This window comes from Lissotriton helveticus, chromosome 11 (assembly GCF_964261635.1).
Source record: "Lissotriton helveticus chromosome 11, aLisHel1.1, whole genome shotgun sequence".
NCBI classification, from domain to species: Eukaryota; Metazoa; Chordata; class Amphibia; order Caudata; family Salamandridae; genus Lissotriton; species Lissotriton helveticus.
The window spans coordinates 33,380,823-33,403,097 of NC_136072.1; the positions used below are offsets into that span (position 1 = coordinate 33,380,823).

Consider the following 22,275-nt stretch of genomic DNA (forward strand, 5'->3'; position numbering starts at 1 on the left):
CTCAATTTCCCGCACAGGTTTGAGAACTCGATTACGCGTTGCAGCAAGACCAAGACTCGCCCAAACGATACTCCTGGACTTGGCATAGAGACTTGCTGAAGACAACCGGTCAGAACATTCGTACGCTCCGATTTCTCGATGCGACAACATCTTCAGACTGAAACTGTACAACTTCTTGCTGAGGCTCTTTTCATGGGAAATGTCCTCCCACATATCCTTCAATTCTGTCTTCTCTTTTTTGGTGATGTAAGACGTCACATACCGCGCCACAGCCATACAGTTATCAGCCACAAACTGTATATCCATGTTAGCATTCCACATGGACAAAATCACCGGGTTGTAGTCGTTGATGTACTTGGACTCTTCGTTCCTCTTCAAATTGTAAGTGTTTTTAGGTGATTTCTTCATGACATTGTGTCGCAACGAAGACATCAAACTGTTTACTCTTCCTTTAGAAATCACCGGTCGTGGAAAGCCGAAACGACATTTAGTGTAGAACTTGTCTTTGTTTCGGAATTTACGACGGCAGTACTTTCCACATCGATGGCTTTGGAAACGCAGAACTTTTTCTCTTAGGCTTTTCTTCTCCTTTGCGTTTGGAACAGCACACGTAGAATACTGTTGGATGAAACTCATCACTGAGTCTTCTGGATCCGTTCCAAATTTAGGTGCATCCACAGCAACATATGTATATGAGGAGCACCTCTTGCTTGGTACTCCTTTCTCCAGAAGAAATCCAACACCTCTCCAAGAGGTGGATTCTTCTTATTCATGATGAAAGACATCATAGCTTCAAATCTATGATTGAAGTACCTACATACATTGACTGGATCCAAAGAGCACAGTTCTCCGGGTGTCTTGAATTCGATGTTATCTACGTTAGCATTTGCCTCTCGTAGAAATTCAAGTAAGTCTTCCCAGCCATACTCGGCACAGCTCAGAGTGAGGAACCATGTGGGAGTACCTAAGTTCCTCAGCATACATTTTAAATCACCATGACGACGGTACCAGTACTCATTAGTACCACGCTGACACGCCATGAGATTAATCAGGTGAGAATCCAAAATACTATCTTGGACATTGACTTTATCCATAAAGTCACTTGCCGAGATGTTTTGCATGTGTATACCACTTTTCAAGATGTGGTTCACTGCATATGACAGTCCAGACAGATCGCTTTCAAACAGGAGATGAAACAAATAAGGAATGCATTGTCGAAACCTAGCATCTCCTGCATACAATCGCAAAGTCCGGTATTCAGAAGCAGGAATTTGATGAGGTCGCTCATCATATCTTCCTCCCTGACCTGTTGGAAAAAGCTGTGGGAAACACCGAGCTTCCAAACTTTCCTCCCAAACACTAATGGGACTCCCTTTGGCTTGTTTCATTTGAAACAACTCAATAGCATTCCCCATGACTTCCTTGGAATGCAAAGGATGAACGCTATAATGTTCATATATTTCTTCACTAGTAGAGGGTTCTACTTTCTCAATTTGACCAGCACACAAATCGCTATCCTCTTCCTCACTTACTTCCTCTTCTGCAACATATACATTCTTATAGTATTTATTATTTTTTTTCAAATACAATGTTGCCTTTTTAACTTTCCTAACATCTACTAAATCTTGCCATATTTTCTTATTCTTTGTCGGAACCCCATTAACTAAGATAACCAGAGGTTCCTATTCCACTTTTTCTACTCCAATTGTGTTAATGTTTTTCTTGAAATCTAGAGGCAAATAAACAACTCTTCCCTTTAATCCTCTCTGTAAATCTGATGGAGGCAATTTCCCTGTCTTTGGCTCCATTCTTACAATAGCCTGAAAGGGATGGATACTTTGAATCAAAATAGATTCATAAGTATTTAAGTCCTTCAATTCAGAAGGAATCTCAACCAATTCCAGATTATTATGAACTGCTCTAGCAGGCATCTGGTTTTGTTTTAATTTGTTACAACAATAAGTACACACACGTTGATCCAATCCCAAATCAAAACAATTTTCTACCATCAAGTATGTTGCAAAATCCTTCCATTCACTATTATTTTCCCTTTCACTTTTTGCATATAAATCCACTAACTTAGTCTGATTCTTATAATAAGTGCGTCGACAACACACACAAGTGAAATTAGGCCTCTCACTTGATTTCACCTCAAACGTCGCAATTTCCCTCTGGAAATTATCTGTACTGGAAACCTGTACACTATCTTCCACATGACCCTCTACTTCTTGCTCAATTTCAACATTCTCCTCTTTACTTCCAAAATAACAAAACTCAATTTCTTCACACATATTCTTCACATCTATTTCAGAACCATGCAAAAGAGCAGCGCATAATTGTTTCAGCATAATTGCTGGACTCTTAGCATAATACAACATTCTAACTAATTTCCTCACTTTGTTATGATGCACTGCTAGCATCCTGAAATGATGAAAAACACTCTGGCATACTCTCCTGGAAAGACAAGCCAGTGAATGACCATGCAAACCTGTCACTTCTCTTACTCTGCAAGGATCTAATTCTTGCAACAACATCATTTTCTGCTTCAAACTTTTTTTGTTAAATGACCGTACAAAATCACAAAGCAAATTGATGGAATCCTGTCGCACACTGCAAATACTACTACACTTCCAGGTGTACACAGGACCCTTAGCACGTCTTCCTAAAACCTCATTACCTAACACCTCTTCTGCCTCTGTTGTCACAAGTTTTTCTTTTTCAACTGGACAACCATCTTTCACTTCATAAGCACGACCACTGGTGTCAACTGCATGCACCAAATCATTATCCTGGAAATAACTCTCCTCATTAAAAAATGCCTCACAGCTTGAACTATGCATCCATTCTCCAGAAAAAACTTCACAAAAATTACTACGATTAACTATTCTCTTCCATCTACTATTTCTTTTGAAATCAAAAATTGCCTTGTTTAGCTTCCTAATTCTATTGATTATCAAAATAAATAACTTACGTTTAATTTCAAATGCCTGATCAATAACTTTCTCAACTTTTTTTTTTCTCTTATAAAAAACTAGTTTCTGTTGACCTTTCTTAATATTTTTTAACAAATTGCCAATTATCCTGTTGCGGAACATTCGTTTACGAATCTCCCTAAACTGTTGTTTCCTTCTACTATCATGCACAGATTTATCTCTTGCTCTAGCAGTAACATTTTTCATTGTCCTTTTCTTTCCATTTGATTTCCTTCTCGTGTTATGGACTGAAACATTTTCTGTAGTAATATTTTTTTTATTACAAATATTTCTTATGAAATATTTAGAGCTCTTACCCGGTGCTTTCTTCGTGGCTTGAGAAATCTTTTTGTTAGAGGACTGCTGGGTTTTTGTTTTCACCTGCTGTCTTTGACGTTTTGCAGCCTTTATCTGTCTTTGTATTGTAGGCATGGTTAAATCTTGAAATGATCTGCAGTTGAATCTGAGGAAAAATATAATAAAAAATGTTAATAAACATTATTACCAAACAGTAAATCAGTAACAGTGATCAAAAACTTAACACACTACTTGACATTTTAATTTGAAGATTTTTTAGTCATTGGCAATCTTACAATACAAAAATACCAGAAAAGAAATGACATTTATATTTATGTTACCTATGCTATTTTATATGTGAATCTGATCTAATTTTATGAACATATTTTAATATTTTATTGAAGACACTACACATAACCTGTTTTTGAAGGTGTCTTTATTTTTAAATTAAACGGTTTACCTTTTTACTTTTTATTAATTATAAAATTTAAAAATAAATGTTTATATTTCCAAAGGCTCAAGCAGGTCAGCTTCCCATCCTATATCATATAGTTCGGACAAATCTGCATCCTCATCACGCTCTTCTTCATCCTCAGGATTTAAATCATCCAAAGGATCAACATCCACTGATGTTTCAATTACAAGTTCAATGATGAGGTCAAAATCAACTGATTGCAGATTGTCGCTCATGTTGAGGTTGTCTTTATCTTTAAAGAAAGATAACAACAATGAGATGTTGCAGAGTAAGAGACAAATCTCAGAGATTATAATAGTAAAATTGTTTAACAAGATTAACATTTAGCAGCTATTATTTAGCCATGTCCAGCAATGCTGAGCAGGTGAAGCCTATGTCTAATTATTCACTGAACAGGACTCATCTCTTCTTAACCTTGGATAAGCCTCACCGACTCTGTGTCCCCTGCACATACTTAAATGTAAAGGGGCAGATTTATATTAAATGGCACATCCCCAGGCATGCACCAGTTAACGTGCACCACTGCTCTGCCACCCATGGTGTGCCGCATTTACAATCAGATAGGAGAAAGCTGCGTCAAAACCCTGCGCCTGCTTGAAGCTGGCATAGGTCTTGACGCAGCATTGTGGAGATGCGGCACCCCTGAGCCTTGCTGGAGCTGCATCGCACTTGCAATACAACTCCAGCAATGCGCCACCTTTACGGCACATATGCGTCACGCATCTGTGCCATTTTTGCCCCATGCTGCGCCGCATTGTAAATGCAGCACACCATGGGTGGCGGAACAGCGGCGCAGGATGACTGTCACATCCCTGGTGATGCGCCAGTCATCATAAATGTATCCCTAAGCTTCTTATCTTGTTAGAGATGAACTGCCATATGTATCATCAAAATATTTTACATTTCCTAAATAGCGAATTTTAAGGAATAAATAGCGATTCTTTACCATTCCTAATTTGCGATGAGCAAATTGCTAATTGCAAGTTACCCATTCATTTCCATGGGCTAGGAGGCTCATAGGAATGAAGGTTTAATTTGCGATTACCAATTTGCTCATCACAAATTAGGAATTTTTCCAAGGGTGCAGGGGTGTCTCAAGAACACCCTGCTGCACCCCTGAAAAAGAAATTTGGGGGCATATGGCACACATACATGCCCTAAGGGCATGTGTTGGCGTCATATGGCACCTTTTGTTTTTTTGAAAAAAAGCTTTTTGAAAAGAATTCACAAATTACCACCAATTTACCACAATAGTTTCCAAATCCTTAATGTCATTTTTTACATAGTTTTTGTTTGATACATTGCATTCACGTAGTCACAAAATTTGCAAATCCTTCAGTGCAATTGCAAAATAAGGAATAGCAAATTTTGCTACTCCTTATTTTGCATCAAACTTGTTTGATACATACCATTTGTCTAATTAACATTCACAAAGGCCGAAATTCGTAGAATTTTGATCTTTGCAAATGCTAATTACCTTCATACATATGGCCCCAAGTGAGGCCTGTCTTGCGGCATGGTGCATCTTTTGCATCACTGCTGCTTGGGTTTTATGTGGTACGTTTTTTTTACACCATGACATATCTGCCTAAATGCATCAATTTGTAATGTTGTCGCCTCATAGCAAATCTTTTGCACCACCGCTGCATCATAAAAGTGACGCACAGTGGCACAAAAGAGGCATACACCTATCATAAATCTGTCCCTACCATTTTAAATGATTAATCCAGGATGACAATAAAGTGTGTCCTATCCAGAGGTTTGTTTAAGGTGAGGCCTACTCAGGATTGCAGATTAAAGTTACGCTTGATGAAGAATACAGAGGAGATAATACATGTAAAGGCCTACCAATGAAGTAAGTAATGTGCACTTTATTGCGCTAGTCATCATAAATGTATCCCTAAGCTTCTGATCTTGTTACAGATGAACCACCATATGTACCATCAAACTATTTTGCATTTCCTAAATACCAAATTTTAAGGAATAAATAGCAATTCTTTACTATTCCTAATTTGCAATGAGCAAATTGCTAATTGCAAATTAACCATTCATTTCCATGGGCTAGGAGGCTCATAGGAATGAAGGTTGCAATTTGTGATTAGCAATTAGCTCATCACAAAATAGGATTTTTTTCAAGCGTGCAGGGGTATCTCAAGAACACCCTGCTGCACCCCTGAAAAAGAAATTTGGGGGCATATGGCGCACATAAATTTTAACAACATTCCTTTACCTCAACAACGATTTTCAAATCATAACTTCAAAACACTACACATGGGAAAATTACTTAAATTGTCCTTAAGACACATAAAAGCGTTTTTTGATTGGCTTTCCTGCATGGTAGGGTCACTTTTAACATGGCTATGTAACACAAACATTCAAAATCTAAATTTTCCATGCACATGTGGGAGCATATTTACAAGCAATTTGCGCCACAGAGAAAGGTCTTACACTAAAATGAGAAAAATAACATCAGGGACAGTCAATTGCCTTATAAAGAAGCATACACCATTATGTCCTTGTCATGATTTTAAAAACAATTCCTTTTCCCCAAAAACGATTTTCAAATCATAATTTCTAAACACTGCACATGGGAAAATGACTTAAAATGTCATTAAAACACATGAAAGCGTTTTTTGATTGCCTTTCGAGCATGGTTGGGTCACTTTTAACATGGCTATGTAACACAAACATTCAAAATCAAAATTTTCCATGCACACGTGGAAGCATATTTACAAGCAATTTGCGCCACAGAGAAAGGTCTTACACTAAAATGAGAAAAATAACATCAGGGACAGTCAATTGCCTTATAAAGAAACATACACCATTATGTCCTTGTCATGATTTTAAAAACAATTCCTTTTCCCCAAAAACGATTTTCAAATCATAATTTCTAAAAACTGCACATGGGAAAATGACTTAAAATGTCCTTAAGACACATAAATGCGTTTTTTGATTGGCTTCCCTGCATGGTAGGGTCACTTTTAACATGGCTATGCAACACAAACATTCAAACTCTAAATTTTCCATGCACATGTGGTAGCATATTTACAAGCAATTTGCGCCACAGAGAAAGGTCTTACACTAAAATGAGAAAAATAACATCAGGGACAGTCAATAGCCTTATAAAGAAGTATACACCATTATCTCCTTGTCATGATTTTAAAAACAATTCCTTTTCCCCAAAAACGATTTTCAAATCATAATTTCTAAACACTGCACATGGGAAAATGACTTAAAATGTCAATAAAACACATGAAAGCATTTTTTGATTGCCTTTCCAGCATGGTTGGGTCACTTTTAACATGGCTATGTAACACAAACATTCAAAATCAAAATTTTCCATACACATGTGAGAGCATATTTACAAGCAATTTGCGCCACATAAATCATAATTTTCTCCTTAAAGCACACTATTCTCTATCTAAAGTAAAGAAATATTTTCTCACCTTAGCAAATACTTTGAGTTTGAAAACAGTCTCAGAAACACACCAATTTGTCTGCAGCAAAGCAAAAGGTATGCACTCCAGAGTCTGCAGCTATGAAAAGCACAGAAATGCTGTAATTCTTCACACATATCTCTCATGTCACCCAATCAAAAGTCTTCCCTCACTTTTTTCAAATGAAAACCCATCCCCCTCTGCCCTTTCTGCTTTATCTGCATGGCAACCACCTCCTGGAAGAACTCTGTTGTTTGCAAGTTCACACAACAATGTTGCAATTGAACTCTGAACTCTCAGTGCACCTGCATATCCAGTGCATTCTTTCATTTAATGATTTTTTATTGACCACTCAAAATACATCTTTCAAAGAACACATCCGTGCACCCTAACTTTTTGTTTTCAGCAATCAAAATCCACCAATCACTGTTACTGCTTCATGAACACAGAAACTCCACAGTTTTTTTCATTTCAAACTCTCATTTTTTCAACTGCCATTTCATTGCCAAACTTCATCTGACTGCAGGAGAACCTTCTCTCACCATGTTTTCTGTCTGGATTGTTGGTCATAGTTATATTCACTGGGCTCAAAGGTACGTTGAAAGCAGGAATTTACCTAACCTCAATTTACAAGATGTGGAAATTAAGTGGTTTGGCCACAGAGGATTAAAATGTCACCAATTGATACCATTGGTGAAAACCTTTATGCATTTGCCCAAACCTGACCTGTTAATTGTGCACTGTGGAGGTAATGACTTGGGCACTTTGACTGGTGTAGGTCTGGAAATGCTTTTAAAGGACACCTTTGAGCAATTAATGGCACTTTTTCCTCAGACTGCCTTGGTATATTCAAATATATGCCAAAGACAGAAATGGAGGTGGTCAAACCAATTTTGTCCACAAATTGAGAAGTCGAGGAAGCATGTAAACAAATCTGTTTCAGCTTACATGAGAGACCATGGAATGGGCTCCCTGTACAACAATAACTTGCGTTACTACATGCAAGATATCTACAGAGGAGATGGAGTTCACTTCTCAGATGAGGGCAACAGAGTTTTCACTCTGAATTTAAGAATGTGCATTGGTACCTACTTATAAGTACCTAAATGTACCATAAACCCAAAAGCTCTTCTCAGAGCTACCCTACATCTGATCACTCACAATTATTATTTAACTCTAACATTTTTCACTAATTTTCAACAAAATACGCTACCGGGGCCGCTACCCGGTACGCGAACCGGGAGCTAACCTCGCGAAATCTTTTTTAAAAATGTTTTTTTTTCGCACATATAAGCCTCCTCAGCCACCCTCAGAAAACCTAGGGGGTCAAGATAATTCTACCGTGCCCCCTTCTACCCATTCTGAACATTATTTGCCCTCCATCTTGTATCTTAATTCGACCGAAACACAAAATGGTGGACTCCCGGAACGCTTAAGGTCCGCGAACCGGGGCGCTCAACGGTTCGCGTACCGGGTCGCTCCCTGGGAAGCGCACCATCAAAAAAGGTGGGAAAGTAGTTCACACAAAAGCCACTTGAGACAATTTCACCAAATATAGATTAGCTCATACTACATACCAATCCCTACCATTTTCACAAATTTCATTGGAATTCCATTTAGCCATTTAGCCTATAGACCTCTCTAAATACCGTGAGGTAAATTACTTCACAAAACACATCTGAAGTGTTGGAATTGACAACCAATTAAAATGTTACTTTCATTTTCTACTTTTTTTACCTGACATTTGATTGGTTATGTACCCAAATATATATAAAGGAAGAGAAGGAAACACAGCCATTTTGACTACTACTTCCTGGTGTACATTTCAATAGGATTTTCATTAATAACTTCAACTTCTTTTTAAAGGTAAGTTGTTATTTTTAAAACTGAAGTATATTGTGCACTTTAAGTTAATATGGCAAACTTTTTCTGTTAGTTATATACTATCCCTCTGTAGTACTTATAAATTTAGATACAATTTTTTATATTCCTACTTCCACTCTGATACTATACACTGCCCAAAGATAAATTCACTGTTAAAAACTGCCTATCTAAAATTAATCCCAACAGTGCCCTACCTCTACTAATATATATTTTTTTTATGCAAATTTCAGGGAAAATGGAAAGCGAACAAAAAATTTCATTTGAAATTGTCCTTCCAGAGTCCAACACAGAAATCATTGATCCAAATGAGATTGAATTTATGGATGAAACTTGGGACCAAGAACTACTGCAATGTGTACAAGCAGTAGATAACCTCCTTGCAAATGAGGACATTTTACAACCTCAGAGACTACAATGTATATTCCATGATAATTATGAAATTTCTGACAATGAAATGTTAGAAAGTTTAATAAATTATGAAACACAATAAAAAATGCTTAAAAAATAAAAAAAATAAAAAAAAATAATCAACAAAACCAACAATCAATTAACATACAGCATTTGAAAAGTCTATCATTCATTTTTCATTGCAGTACGCTGCCCAGAATGCTTCCCGGTTCGCGGACCGGGCGCTACCCACGCAAAAAAACAAAAAAAACATTTTTTTTTTTTGCCCCGCGGGGCCCTTTTAAAGCCTCCACATTAACCCTAAGGGGTCAGGGAGGATCTACTATGCCCCCTTATGGTTATTTCCACCTTTGTTTTGGCCTCCTTTTGTCTCTCAATCCTACCGAGAGACAAGATGGCGGCCGCTCCGGACTGTTTGGAATGTTTACAGACGCCGGATAACCAATCAGCTTCGCTACGCGAAGTTCCGGTACGCTTAAGGTCCGCGGACCGGAGCGCTGCCTGGAGCGCGCTTACAGATATATATCTTTTTTTAAACGTTAATTTCTCAAAATCCACTGGAGCACATATATTGAGACCTACAAAAGGCACATCGGGCTACCAGTCTCTACAATTTTGCCAAGTTTCGTGCAAATCCATTCAGCCGTTCGGGCTAAAAGTGCGACAGACCGCCCTATGGAAAACTCAATGTTAAAAACACGTTTTGGGACCCCCCTTTTTTCTCGGCCCCCCCTTGACGAACCCCCCCCAAATTTCCAGGGGCTGCTCAGAAACAAAATGTTCCATTTTCCAGAAAATTTCAGCCAATTCCGTCCACAAACGCCAAAGTTATTAGACATAGAATTTTAAAAAATCCCATAGGGAAAAAATCCTAACTATATATACCTACTGGCGACCGCCAGTAGGTAATATATATATATATATATATATATATATATATATATATATATATATATATATATATATATATATCGAAACAGCAAACTCTCACTACTTCCACACTGGCGAAATGAGAGAAACGGACCCATGTGGCTCAGGCAGGTAGATGTTTATTTCTTCCACCTTTCCCTCTGTGACGCGTTTCGAGCATGCTGTGCCCTTGATCATATATAAATGCCCATATATACATCTTTGTGGCAAGATGTTATACAATTGGCGTATTTGATTAATATGAGTGCTCATTTTGTCCAAACTAAATTATTTACACAAAGGATGTGTTGTTGTTCATTGTTCCTTTGGGGAAATGGGTTCTAACAGTCCTTCTTTGGGATTTTATTAGCTCAGTTCTTTCTCTGTTTTTCTTTATAGCACACGAACAATGCAGATTACATGACTTTTGTCATGCATTTGGCCCTTTTTGGTCATCGAGTTTTCTTTCCCCTTTGGGGATAACAAATAATATCTGATAACTGTCACATGGTTGCTTAGGCTCCCTTTTTTACCTTAAGGCCTGAAAATCTGTGTCTGGTATTAACATACCATTTGATGTTTCTTCTTTAATAATGTCTCAAAGATTTTTTATCTTTTTGGCACACTGTATCCACAACCAGTTTCAATAGTGGCTTTGCATTCTGGTGGGAAGGTTTCACAGAAGACAGTGGGACCTCCACTTCAACGATGGGGACTGATTAAAGTATGTGAATCTATATAAGATACCAACTATTGAGAACTACAGTTACAGGTAAGTAACTAAGGGCCATATTATCAAGAAAGGGTGGTACATTATCGCCGCTTTTATCGGCATAAAACTGCCCCTAAAGCGGCGATAATGGGCTTGATAATATGCCCTTGTGAATTCCCATAGAAGCCCAGGTTCTGGTGTTAACCTGGGCTTCTATGGGAATTCACAAGGGCATATTATCAAGCCAATTATCACCGCTTTAGCGGCAGTTTCATGCCGATAAAAGCGGTGATAATGAGCCGCCCTTTCTTGATAATATGTCCCTAATTTTCTTACCTTTGCTCCTACCCCCAACCCTCACCCTTTCATGCCTTCCATGCCTTGTCACCCTTTGGTAGTGGTGAAACCATGCCATATTTCGATAGATGTTTGACTCTGCTCCCACCCTCTCCACTCCTTGATAGTCACAGCATCAAATACGTTCCAATGGTCTCCAAAGGTAAACTCATTGTCAATACACACTAAAAATAAAAGAAAAAAATGGTTTAACCCCTTCGGCGCTCATGACGGAGTGGTTCTATCATGAGCGTCGGTTGGGCTGTACGCATGACGGAATCGCTCCGTCACGGGCCCGCCCGCTCAATGGAACCTTCAGCACAGCGCGAAAATTTGTGCCGCGCTGAAGGGGTTAATATAAAAGTAACTGCCTGATCTTCGATGTGACATACGCAATCAAGGAAAAAAATGTGCCCCCTAACACCCTGTTGGTAAGGAAGTAGGTAGCCATAATTGGGTTTAATTGCACTACTCACACCCCGATGATGCTGCACTTCCAGGACTAGTAATAGCTGTGCCCCTGAAAGCAAGTATTTTGGCTTGTCATGATCTAGAGTGCAATCTGACGCACGTATTTCTTGCTTTCTGAATCTTAGGTCATCTTTTGTTCATATCAATCCTTACTACATTTTCTTTTTTCACCATTACAGGTGCAGCAACATCTCCATATCTGACCAATCATACGAGTGTGTTACCTCCTAGAACATCAATTTGGAATGAGGCCTCTGCATCTTCTTCTTCTGCCATCCAGCCACTGTCCTCATCTGGAGAGCCATCTCTAGTCACTAAATCACCAGTGGACTTAACTGTTTCCAAAGCTTTTCCTGATTCTCCTGGGCTCCCATTAAAACATAGCTCCTCAGCACACTCTGCGCTAGAAAATGCCAAGTTGTCCAATTCAGGAGCATCTCAGGAGCCTGTAGATAAAACAGCATTGTCTACATCTTCAAGCTCACAACCAGAGCTTTCTACTGCACAGTCCAATATGGCAGTGCAGTCTTTAATGTTGGCAGCCAATGCAGCTTCTGAACCTGCGGCTGACATAACGCTGATCTCTTCGGCTACTCCTACACTCCTGGACACTGTGGTGGTGGAACCTGGGTCCACCTCAGGTGTAACTTTAGAAATGCCCACAAATGGAGCCTCTACATTTACAGATGGAAGCCATGACTATTCTACCACATTGCCAACCCTGGGGCCACAACAAAGTATGGCATCACAAAATTTATATGTGACTAATGATATAATTTCTCTGGTAACCCAAACGTTCTCGACATCAGAAAATCAGCCCGTGTTCATTATGCCTATGTGGTCTATCTCAAACGAAGTCAACACATTTGTTGCAGGAGCTAACTCTAATATCACTCTCTCAGCACCAACCAACGAATCCTCAAGCACCATCAGTTTTGCTCCAGGTGAGTGAATTCCAGCAAGGTAATATTAGTCTTTTAATTTTGTGGCTTATTTTAAAAGCTTCAATGCTCATTTATGGCTCAACAGTAACGTCTAATTTGTCGATATTTTATGGACCTCATGTCCCCTCATCTGTCAGTGCCCTCAATTTTTTGATGGGGGAAACTCTGTGTTTCTGACAATGAAGCCAGAAGAGGCACTGTGGACAGCACACCCTGTCTGTGACACATCCGTTGGAAGACATGAGCTAGAAGGGTCGCCACGTCCCGGGTGGACAACTTTCTTTCCCGATCACAACTTCGATGTACAGCATGGTGACGCTGATTAGAAAAACAAACAATATCACTACACATGCTGGGAGAAATTCTAAAGGCATCATGGACATTGCTTCTCCCCTTTTCAAACACCTTCTTAGGAGAATAATGCTTGGTGAATGGATAAATGCCAGCTGGGTCATCATGCAGTGAGGCATTGGAATGGTTGGTCAGGCTGGTCCATCTGTTTTCAGTAAAACTGCTTCTCTGACCCAGCTACAGAGTGTGGTTTCTATGGGTGAAAGCAGCTTGGATGCCAGATGCAGTAGCTCCACTGAATGGCCCTTTGGCTTCTCACCAGTCAAATTTTGGTTAAGCCTCTAAGTCACTATTTCACAGAGTGTTTGGCTAGTATAAATACATGAAGGGACAGATTTTGACAAAAGTCACAGGGGCAGATTTACAAGCCCCTTGCGCCTCGGCGCAAAACCAGCACCATGCTGCGCCAGATGTAGGAGTTCCTGTCCGGGGGGTGGGTGTGGGGGGGTGGGGGGGCGTTCCGGCACAGGAACACCTCCTAAAAGTGGCTCAGTGAAATCTACAAGATTTCACTCTGTCACTTTTGAGCCCATGCTGTGTCAAATCCCTGCGCCTGTTTGAAGCACAGCATTGTGTGAATAGGGCCCCCCAGAGCATTGCTGGAGCTGTGCCGTGCTTGTGACGCAACTCCAGCAATGCGCCGCCTTTATGGCACAGATGCATCACGCATTTGTCCATTTTTGCCCCATGGAGCGGCGCATGCATGGTGGCGGAGCCGTGACGCACAATAACTGGCGCATCCAGGCAAAAAATCTGCACTGCATTGCGTGACAGGGAGGGAGCAGGAGAGCACCATATCTCCAGAGATATGGCTCTCTCCTCCTCTCTCCCTAGCACCAGCACTAATTTCAGCTGCAGAGCGCCTCACACACCTTTGCACCATTGTGCTAGGGTGTGTGCGAGAGTCTAGTATAGGTTTTGTCCTGGAAGGGGACCCTTCCAGTACAAAATACTATGCTTAGGCTTAATTTAAAACTGTTCCCACTTTTTATGTTTATTGCACAATGCAGCTCACATGCAAAGTTGGCAAAGCAATGAGAAATAAAAGCATTTCTCTTTTTAACGCCTCCTATGAGGTGCCGTTAATATTTAGCACTAAACCCTGTCTACTATTGTTTGTAGATAGGGTTTTGCTTCAAAAGGTATATGGGTGGTTGCATGGGAGTGCCCATGTACCACCCATGTAACACCCCCTTGGTGCTAAGTAACGCAAAGCAGTGCTTCACATTACTTTGCGTTACTTTGCATTACTTGTAGAGTACTTGCCAGTTTAAAACAAGCTTTGCACTGGAAAGTAAATTGAAAAACAAAAACATTTTGTGCTGGTCAGCGTAACTTTTGTGACACTAACTTAGCGCAAAATGTTTGTAAATCCACCCCTTCATTCATAAAAACAACCAGAAGTGATTGGTGCATGCTTGAAATACGAGTGCCTAACCAAATGTGTGAGTGCATGATACATAGAGTCTATGACACTCAGGAGTGACCAGGAGGTACTGAAGACCAATGACCACCAATGACGGAAGATGTAGGAGAAGTTTACGGGCTGTCCTATGTTGGATGTCGAGAACCAGGGGGTCGGTGTCCGGCGGGAGCGCCAACAAGCCTTGGCAGCAGCAACAGACGTGGTAAACAAAGAAGATGCAGTGTCGGAACTAGCAAGGTCTAAGGGACTCACCAATGCAGGAGAGACAGAGGAGGCCTGAGCAAGCAGAGGACCCACAGGCGGAAGGCACAGGAGTCGCAAGAGGACCTTGAGCAGCTCACTTAAGATGCAGGCCAACTGTGCAGAGGATGCGGTGAGGACGAAGACATTGGCAAGAAGTGATGCTGGAGGCTGGAGCTTCTTGTAGCCTGAAGATCCCTGGAAGACAGTGTGAACAAGCCTTGACAATGGCAAGTTGAAGCTGTGCACAGGGGTGCTTTTCCAGCGGATTGGATGAGGGATACTATCCTCAAACTTGCGGAGAAGACAGTGCAGGCATCGAGGGAGTTGCAGAACAACCACTTGTGTGTGCTGAACCTTTCAGAGTCCGTGGGACCTCAGGAACAGCAGGCAGGTCAGCTTTGATGCGGTGCCTGCAGCTGCAGGGGAGTGACTCCTTCACTCCAATGGAGATTACTTTGGGTGTTTGCGATTCCACAGCCCTGAAGGAGAACCTGGATGAAGCACAGAGGATGCAGAAGACTGGCAGTACGACAGGACCAGGAGGATCAGGAGTCATCCTTGATGCAGTCTCGGTTCCAGACGAAGTCCAAGATGCCCATACACTTGAAGTGGTTCCGGATCTGAATCTTGGCCAATGATCTCTCCCGGAAGAGGAGCTGGACAGAGGAGAAGATACTCATATGCCCTTTGTCCAGTTTTGCACCAGAAGGGGAGCCAACGGCTACCTGAACTGGTTCTAACTGGAGTATGCAAGGAGGGCACCAAATGTGCCCTTCAAAGCATTCTGGTGGTGCTGGCAAGCGCCCCCATCCCAGCCCAATAAACGAAGTCCTGCCTCTGAGGTGGTCAGGAAATCTATTGTTCTACCTTCCCCTGCTCAAGCTCAGCTCAGCAGCTGGAGGGCAGAATTGTGTCTGTGGTCCTCAGCAGTACTAGCTTGCTGTTAGACCCTGAAAGGCTGGTACTAAGAATACAAGGGGCTCCCTAGGGGAGCCCCTAGTGCATGGGATTCTACATCTAACAATAGAATTGGTGTTGGGGTAGGATTCCAATATGTCTGATACCAATCATGACAGGTTTGGTGGAGCCAAGATATATTAAGACATCTCATAATTGACTTGATGTCCACTATATGTATTAAATGGCGGAGCGCACTTACAAAGCCTGAAGAATCGACTCTGGGGTTTGTAGGGGCTGTCCTGCTCATGCACGGCACCCTCACTCTTATAACCTAGCACACTGCCTTCAGGTTTGAAAGGCCTGCCTTAGGGGTGAGTTATAGGTTTTAAGTGCAGTGACCCCAGATACAAGGAAACATATCTGTTTTGAGTGGTGCTAGCACCAGCTCACACAGGCTGCAATGGCAGGACTGTAGTCACCGTTTGAGTGGTCTCTCATGTGTTGCATTACACATGCTGCCGCCAATAGGAGACTCCTGGTGTACCTATGCCCTGGGTACCTTAGTACCATAACTAGGGACTAAGAAGGGTACAGCAGTAGCCAATTGGGAAGGTACCAAAGTACTTACCATAGTCAAATTTAGGGAGAGAGCACAGTGACTAGAGTCCTGATAAGCAGGATCTCAGTCAGACAAGTCAAAAAACAGCATAACACTAGCAAAAAGTGGGGGTAACCATGAAAGCAGATCCTACTTTCCTAGAATCAATATTAAAATAAAGCACAACACATTTGGAGACCTGAAAGTCTAACATGTTTACTGCAAAAATTGCAGGTGGTGTAACAAAATAACAGATGTCGATTGTCATTTCAACCAACCACAGACATCCCTCAAAAAGCAAGTTTTGCAATGTTTACAAATTTGGAGGGTTCTTATGTATTTTTCTCTCATTTAGGCCCAGGTGGTAACCTCCGCTCTGCTCACTGAGTTTGCAGAGGTTGGGCACTCCGTGCTCCATGGAGGAGCACAGAGTTCCTAAATTCCACCATTCCGAGCGCAAAGCAGAGTTTTTTCCCGTTCATGCGCTCGAGATTTGTTTTGGCACTTGTTTGCGAGTGTCACGATAATCTCTGACCAATAGGAAGCTCATGCGATACTTCTCGGTTGCTTGCACAGCTTCCGTTTGCTACGGCGCCAATGCAGTGCTGCTCGTGAATGCATTGCTTGAGCAGCTTTTGTACTCGAGAAGCACCTGAGAGGGTTTTTGGGCGGATATTATTCTCCAAATGGCCATTGGAGTTGGTTTTTATGTGCAGGAAACCTTGGGGCATATTATCAAGGGATTTATCTCCGCTTTTTTGGCTTTAAAAGCCAAGAAAGCGGAGATAAAATTATCTCCCTATCAGCAACAGGGTGCTAACCTGCAAATTCGCATGTTAGCACCCTTTTTCTCTACGCTTCCCCTTGCATCTCTAATGAGAAAAATAATAGGAGAAATGTTGCTAAGTGGTATTTCTCCTGTTATCAAGGATTTTGCTAACCCTGTTAGTGATAAAAAAAGCAGCGCTAACCGCGGTTAGCACTGCTTTTTTTACACCTGGTATTTTCCTGACTTAGCCATGATATCCTATGGAAGGTGGATATCATGGCTAAGTTTGTGAGCCCCTATCATCAAGCTAACGCCAAACTTCGAGAGATTATCGTTGGTTTTCCAGCGATAATCTCTCATTTGGCAGTTAGTGCGAGGATTTTTATCACTTCTGAGATAAACCTTGCTAATAGCAAATTATCTCTGCGATAATTTCCGGCGATGCTTAGCGTTAAAAAATTAGTTGCTAAGCATCGTTAGCGATAAATATCGCTCATCGTTGGTAATATGCCCCCTTGTTTTTACTCCTTTTTTCCAACTGGAAGGAAGTGCCTAGGGACAATAACTTCCTGTTCCTGTCCAACAGACTCCTCCCAGTGGTTTTTCCATCTCCTTGTCATTTTTAAATTGGATTTGGAGCTGGAGGGATCACTCTCCTTGTCTGCTGCATATATGCCATTGGATTTAAGGACTTTGGATTTGAGATTTCACAAGTTCAAAAACTGTTGTATGAGGGTGTTATTTTTTTGATTGGGGTCATGCTCCAGGATTTATTTGTACTTTCATTCGGTTTTTAAAATGTATTGTGGTGGGTGACCTGCACTTTTAGTAGGGGGCTAGTTATTTTTTGCATTCAATTTGTTTAGTTTTCTAAATGAAAAATGTTGCACGGTTTAGTACATTTTCTCCTATTTTTTAAAATAAATTTGCACTATTAATTGAATTCAATATGTGGCCTAGTCTGCCAATGGGCCTTCTTTCCAGTAGGTCCAGTACTAGAAATGGGTGCATGAGACAGCTGTTTATGTGGTGTCTATTGAATTGAAATAACATTTAGGTCATGGATGGCATTGTAATAAATTACAAAATGTGTTTTTGTGGTGTATTTCACGTTTTTTCCTTCTGAAAACAGTGTATAGATGGGGTAATATATGTGATGCCTTAGGAGGATGTTTGTTGTTATTGTAAAATGTCTTTGCCCAGTTTATTTTTGTTTTTGGCATTGCTGAAATTTTGTTGTATCTTCCTGTTTTACCATGCCTCCTTTGTCTGGCCCATGTGTAAATGTGTTTGCCATAGGCCACCATTTGTCTTTGTTCCCCATGCCATGTTGCCAGGGGGCAATTTTTGTATAGTCAGCGTCCATAGGCTTGTATGTGTTCTTTGTTTTCCATGCTTCCTTGCTGATTGTTGTTGTGAACATGTGGCTGGTGGACATTTTTTATAGGTAGCCAGTGTGCTTTTGACATAGGCCTGCATGTGTTCTTTGTTTTCCATGCCTCCTTGCTCAGTGTTGCTGTTGTTTGACCATGAGTTATAAACAACAAGGGGACCCAATTGGATTGGTCGGGGACCTAGGGTGTTAACAAGGATGGTAGAAGCAGGGAGATGAATATAGACTCTATATTTCAAACTGTCCAGCTGGACAGGATTGATTTCATATTTATAGTGTTTACACAGAATAAAGTGGGACATAGTCCTGCATCCAACTTAACCCTTTGGGTGATCATGATGGAATGGTTCCGTCATGAGCACCGGGAACCATTCCCTAATGAGCATTTAAATGCATTTTTCTAAGTTGCATGTTACACACACACATGTCCTTTGGACATGTGTGTGCACAACATCAGTGTAAATTCACATTTCAGGGGTGCTACAGGGTGTCCTTTGGACACCCCTGCACCCTTGAAATCGCATCCTTATAGGAATGCATGGGGAGTTATTCCTTATTTGCGATTAGCAATTTGCTAATCGCAAATAAGGAACATGTAGGAATCGCAATATTTTTTGCAATTCCTACATGAGTCCCGTTTTGCAAGTCCTTAATAGCGATTTCTTATGAATCGCTATTAAAGACTCGCAAAACGGGTCTTTGATGAATCTAGCAGATAGGCTATATCCCAAACAAATGCCAAAGCTGTGTAAATAATTTTGGTTTTCCGAAAAAAGTCTGCTTGTCCCTGAAAGTTTGTCCCTGACAGTCCACCTGATGGCGTCTTAGTTATGTCCTGTGTTCGTAAAATGTTCAACAAGAGGGGCATTGGGTGTTTTACAGCGGGGACGGCTGCGGTCCTGGCAGATCCTGATACGCACTTTTCGGGTGGTCTGCAAAATGCAGATCTTGTCACAGGGACAGCTTAAACATTACAAGTGTTGCACTTAGGAATTTGTTTTAACTGTGCCTTAATGTTTCCAAAACTAAATTCTTTACATTGGATTTTGAACTTACACACAATCGACAATGACCATGTGGCACTGGCTGGCAACCATATTGTGCATCTAGCCGGTGTGCCTTTGTCATATGCTTGCATGGATGGATGAGACATCACTTTAGTATTATGCTTGAGGATAATTATAGTATGAATATTAAAAATATGATTTTGATGAACAGTGCTTATATATATATATTTTGCACCATAATATATTTTTGGGAACTTTTATGTTTTTTACATTTGTTAATGTTTTTTATTTTAATGTTTTTTTAAAATGTAATTTAGTTTGAATTTTTTTATTTTAATTTTTTGAATTTTTAAATGTTTTTTCAATTGTAATTATTTTTTTGCCATTTTGTCTTGGTCGATCCATCCATCCATCCACAATAGGCGCACATCCGTGCACCAGCATTCTGTTTTTTAGGTATACAATTCCAATGCCTTGTGGACACCCGGGCTCGGGTGCACTTTAGACACATCAGCATCATTCACTTGTGTAATGATAATTATTCTATTTCCCCCTGGACCTCATTGCTTGCCATTGGCGCACACTAACCTCCATTTTTTTTAAAAGTACTATTCCATTTACCGATGCACTTCCCTGAGTGCCACAGGTTTCTCTTTTAGAATATATGGACATAAAGGAAAGAGCTCTATCATTCTGTATATTGTGTGTGTTATTCTGATGGGGAATTATATTTTATGGTATGGTGGTGTGGTTTGACTTTAAAGTGGTTAATATTACCTAAGTAACATCCACAATAATATTGCCTTTGTCTGTACTAATTCAACTTCAAACAATGCCACATTTTACACATAGGAGCGATAACGAGTTTGACGGTGCGGTGGCGAAACAGCCCTGCCGTCGCACAAATCCATGTAAGAACCACCTGCCAAATAATTACTTTTTTTGTTATTGGCAAGCAAATTCCATTGCCATTCCCACTGTGGTGCCTATAAAATGGGTACGACAATGGGAACTTTAAAAGAAGTTGCAGCATGGCATGGACTCAAAAGTCCATGCCCGCTGGAACTTCTGTGCATGCACACAGGGGGGCACATGTTGTACCCCTCTATGTGAATCCACCACGCGTGAGGCACAAGCCTTCATCTCTGCCACTGTTTGCGTGGAGAAAAGACCTCGATGAAAACTATGGTGGAGGTGAAATATTCTTTGCGTGACCACAGCTGTCCGGCCAAGCTTAAAGAGGCCTCTTAACCACAGCACAACTGACAGAGAATGGTGCTTTAGCTGGCTGAGTTGTGGTCCTAGGCCGGCACGACCACTAGAGTCGTAATGTGCTGTCGCAAGACCACTACCACCGCGTCACCACGAGTCTGGTGATCCCCAGAGCACCGGATTCGTAATTAGGCCCTAAATGTTTTTCCTGCTTGTTTGCTTTTAGGTGCACAAGACAAGGGAGATCACCTGCAGTACTACCAAACAGAAGGCCCGTGCAGTCACACATTAAACTTCCAATCTCTTACCTTGTGCAGCTTAGTGCAACTGCCAACCGAGAGCAAGATGGCCCCAAAAAAAGATGCTTCCTTGAAAGTGGTCATTGAGAAGAAGCAGCTTCCCACCAGCGGCACGTTGCCCCAAACCTTTTTTGGACACCACGATGTGTGCCTGCCACACCAGCCTACTTGGAGCAAGATAAGAGCAGCACCCCCACATCAACATCAGCACCTCAACCTAAGCCCAAGACCATGTCTGCCAGTGAGGAGGTCACTGCAATTCTGGTGACGCTGATGAGCAGTGACACTGAATTTGATTTGTTCCTTTCGCAAAGTACTACCCAATCCCTTCAGGACACTTAGCAAAGTCGACAGCAGCCGCAGCCGGCAATAGTACATCTTCCTGATGTTGGAGTATAACAGGAGGTTCATCTTCCTTTCAAGCAAGAACCTCTTCATTTAGAATCAATGGCTCCCAGATTTCCAGCAAAGAAAAGAAAGGATACTACTGATAGAGATCGCAGGTCACCCGACCAATATTTTCACCACTTCGGTCTCGGGCCCATATACTTCAATTCACTATATACATTGATCAGATGACCCTACAACCTACTACCAATAATCATGAGTTCCTTTCTACTATTTCTAGTGTACCGGACTTACCATCCACCGATACGGGTACCTATGACCACGATGGGTCAGGGAGCTAGCTGTAAAAGGAAAGGCAGAAGAAATACAAACCCAACATATAAATTTTGATTTTCTATAAAATGACCACGAACAACTGGAAGTTTTAAAAGATGTATCTAAATTTCATTTTCATAAAGCATTAGACTTACAGTTAGGAGACAATCAATAATCAGGATAACGAAAAGCATATAACTATAAAAGAACAGTGTAAGGGCAATCATTTAAGTTTTCTCTATATAATAGTGAACCAGGGAACACGCTAAATGGAGTAAAAATGGTAATGCAAGAATAAACTTTTATAAATGGACCAACTTATGCATAATTAGAATTAAGCTATTGGGTATACTTCATAAACCTAACTGAGAACTCTGGAAATCTTAAACAGCTATAGAATGAGCAAGAGTGGGACACGCTATAAATCAAAGTTCAGCTTTTAGAGAGACTGCAATGGAGAAAATGATTTCTAAAAGGTAGGGTAACATAGGAACACGCTAAGAAAATAGATGCAAATGACTTTTGTGATATGAAATAGTTGCGGGAAAGCATGGAAAATTATCATATGC

General features: G+C 40.9%; 1 protein-coding gene across 1 annotated transcript in view; it reads left to right on the forward strand.

The window, feature by feature from the left end:
• LOC144792133 (uncharacterized) overlaps positions 1-22,275 on the forward strand; it is a 115,337-nt gene that overhangs the window by 18,448 nt on the left and 74,614 nt on the right. Inside the window, exons 3-4 of the mRNA XM_078667009.1 lie at positions 12,081-12,845; positions 20,971-21,153. Of these exons, the coding sequence (XP_078523135.1) occupies positions 12,081-12,845; positions 20,971-21,153 (948 nt within the window). The remainder of the gene's footprint in view (positions 1-12,080; positions 12,846-20,970; positions 21,154-22,275) is intronic.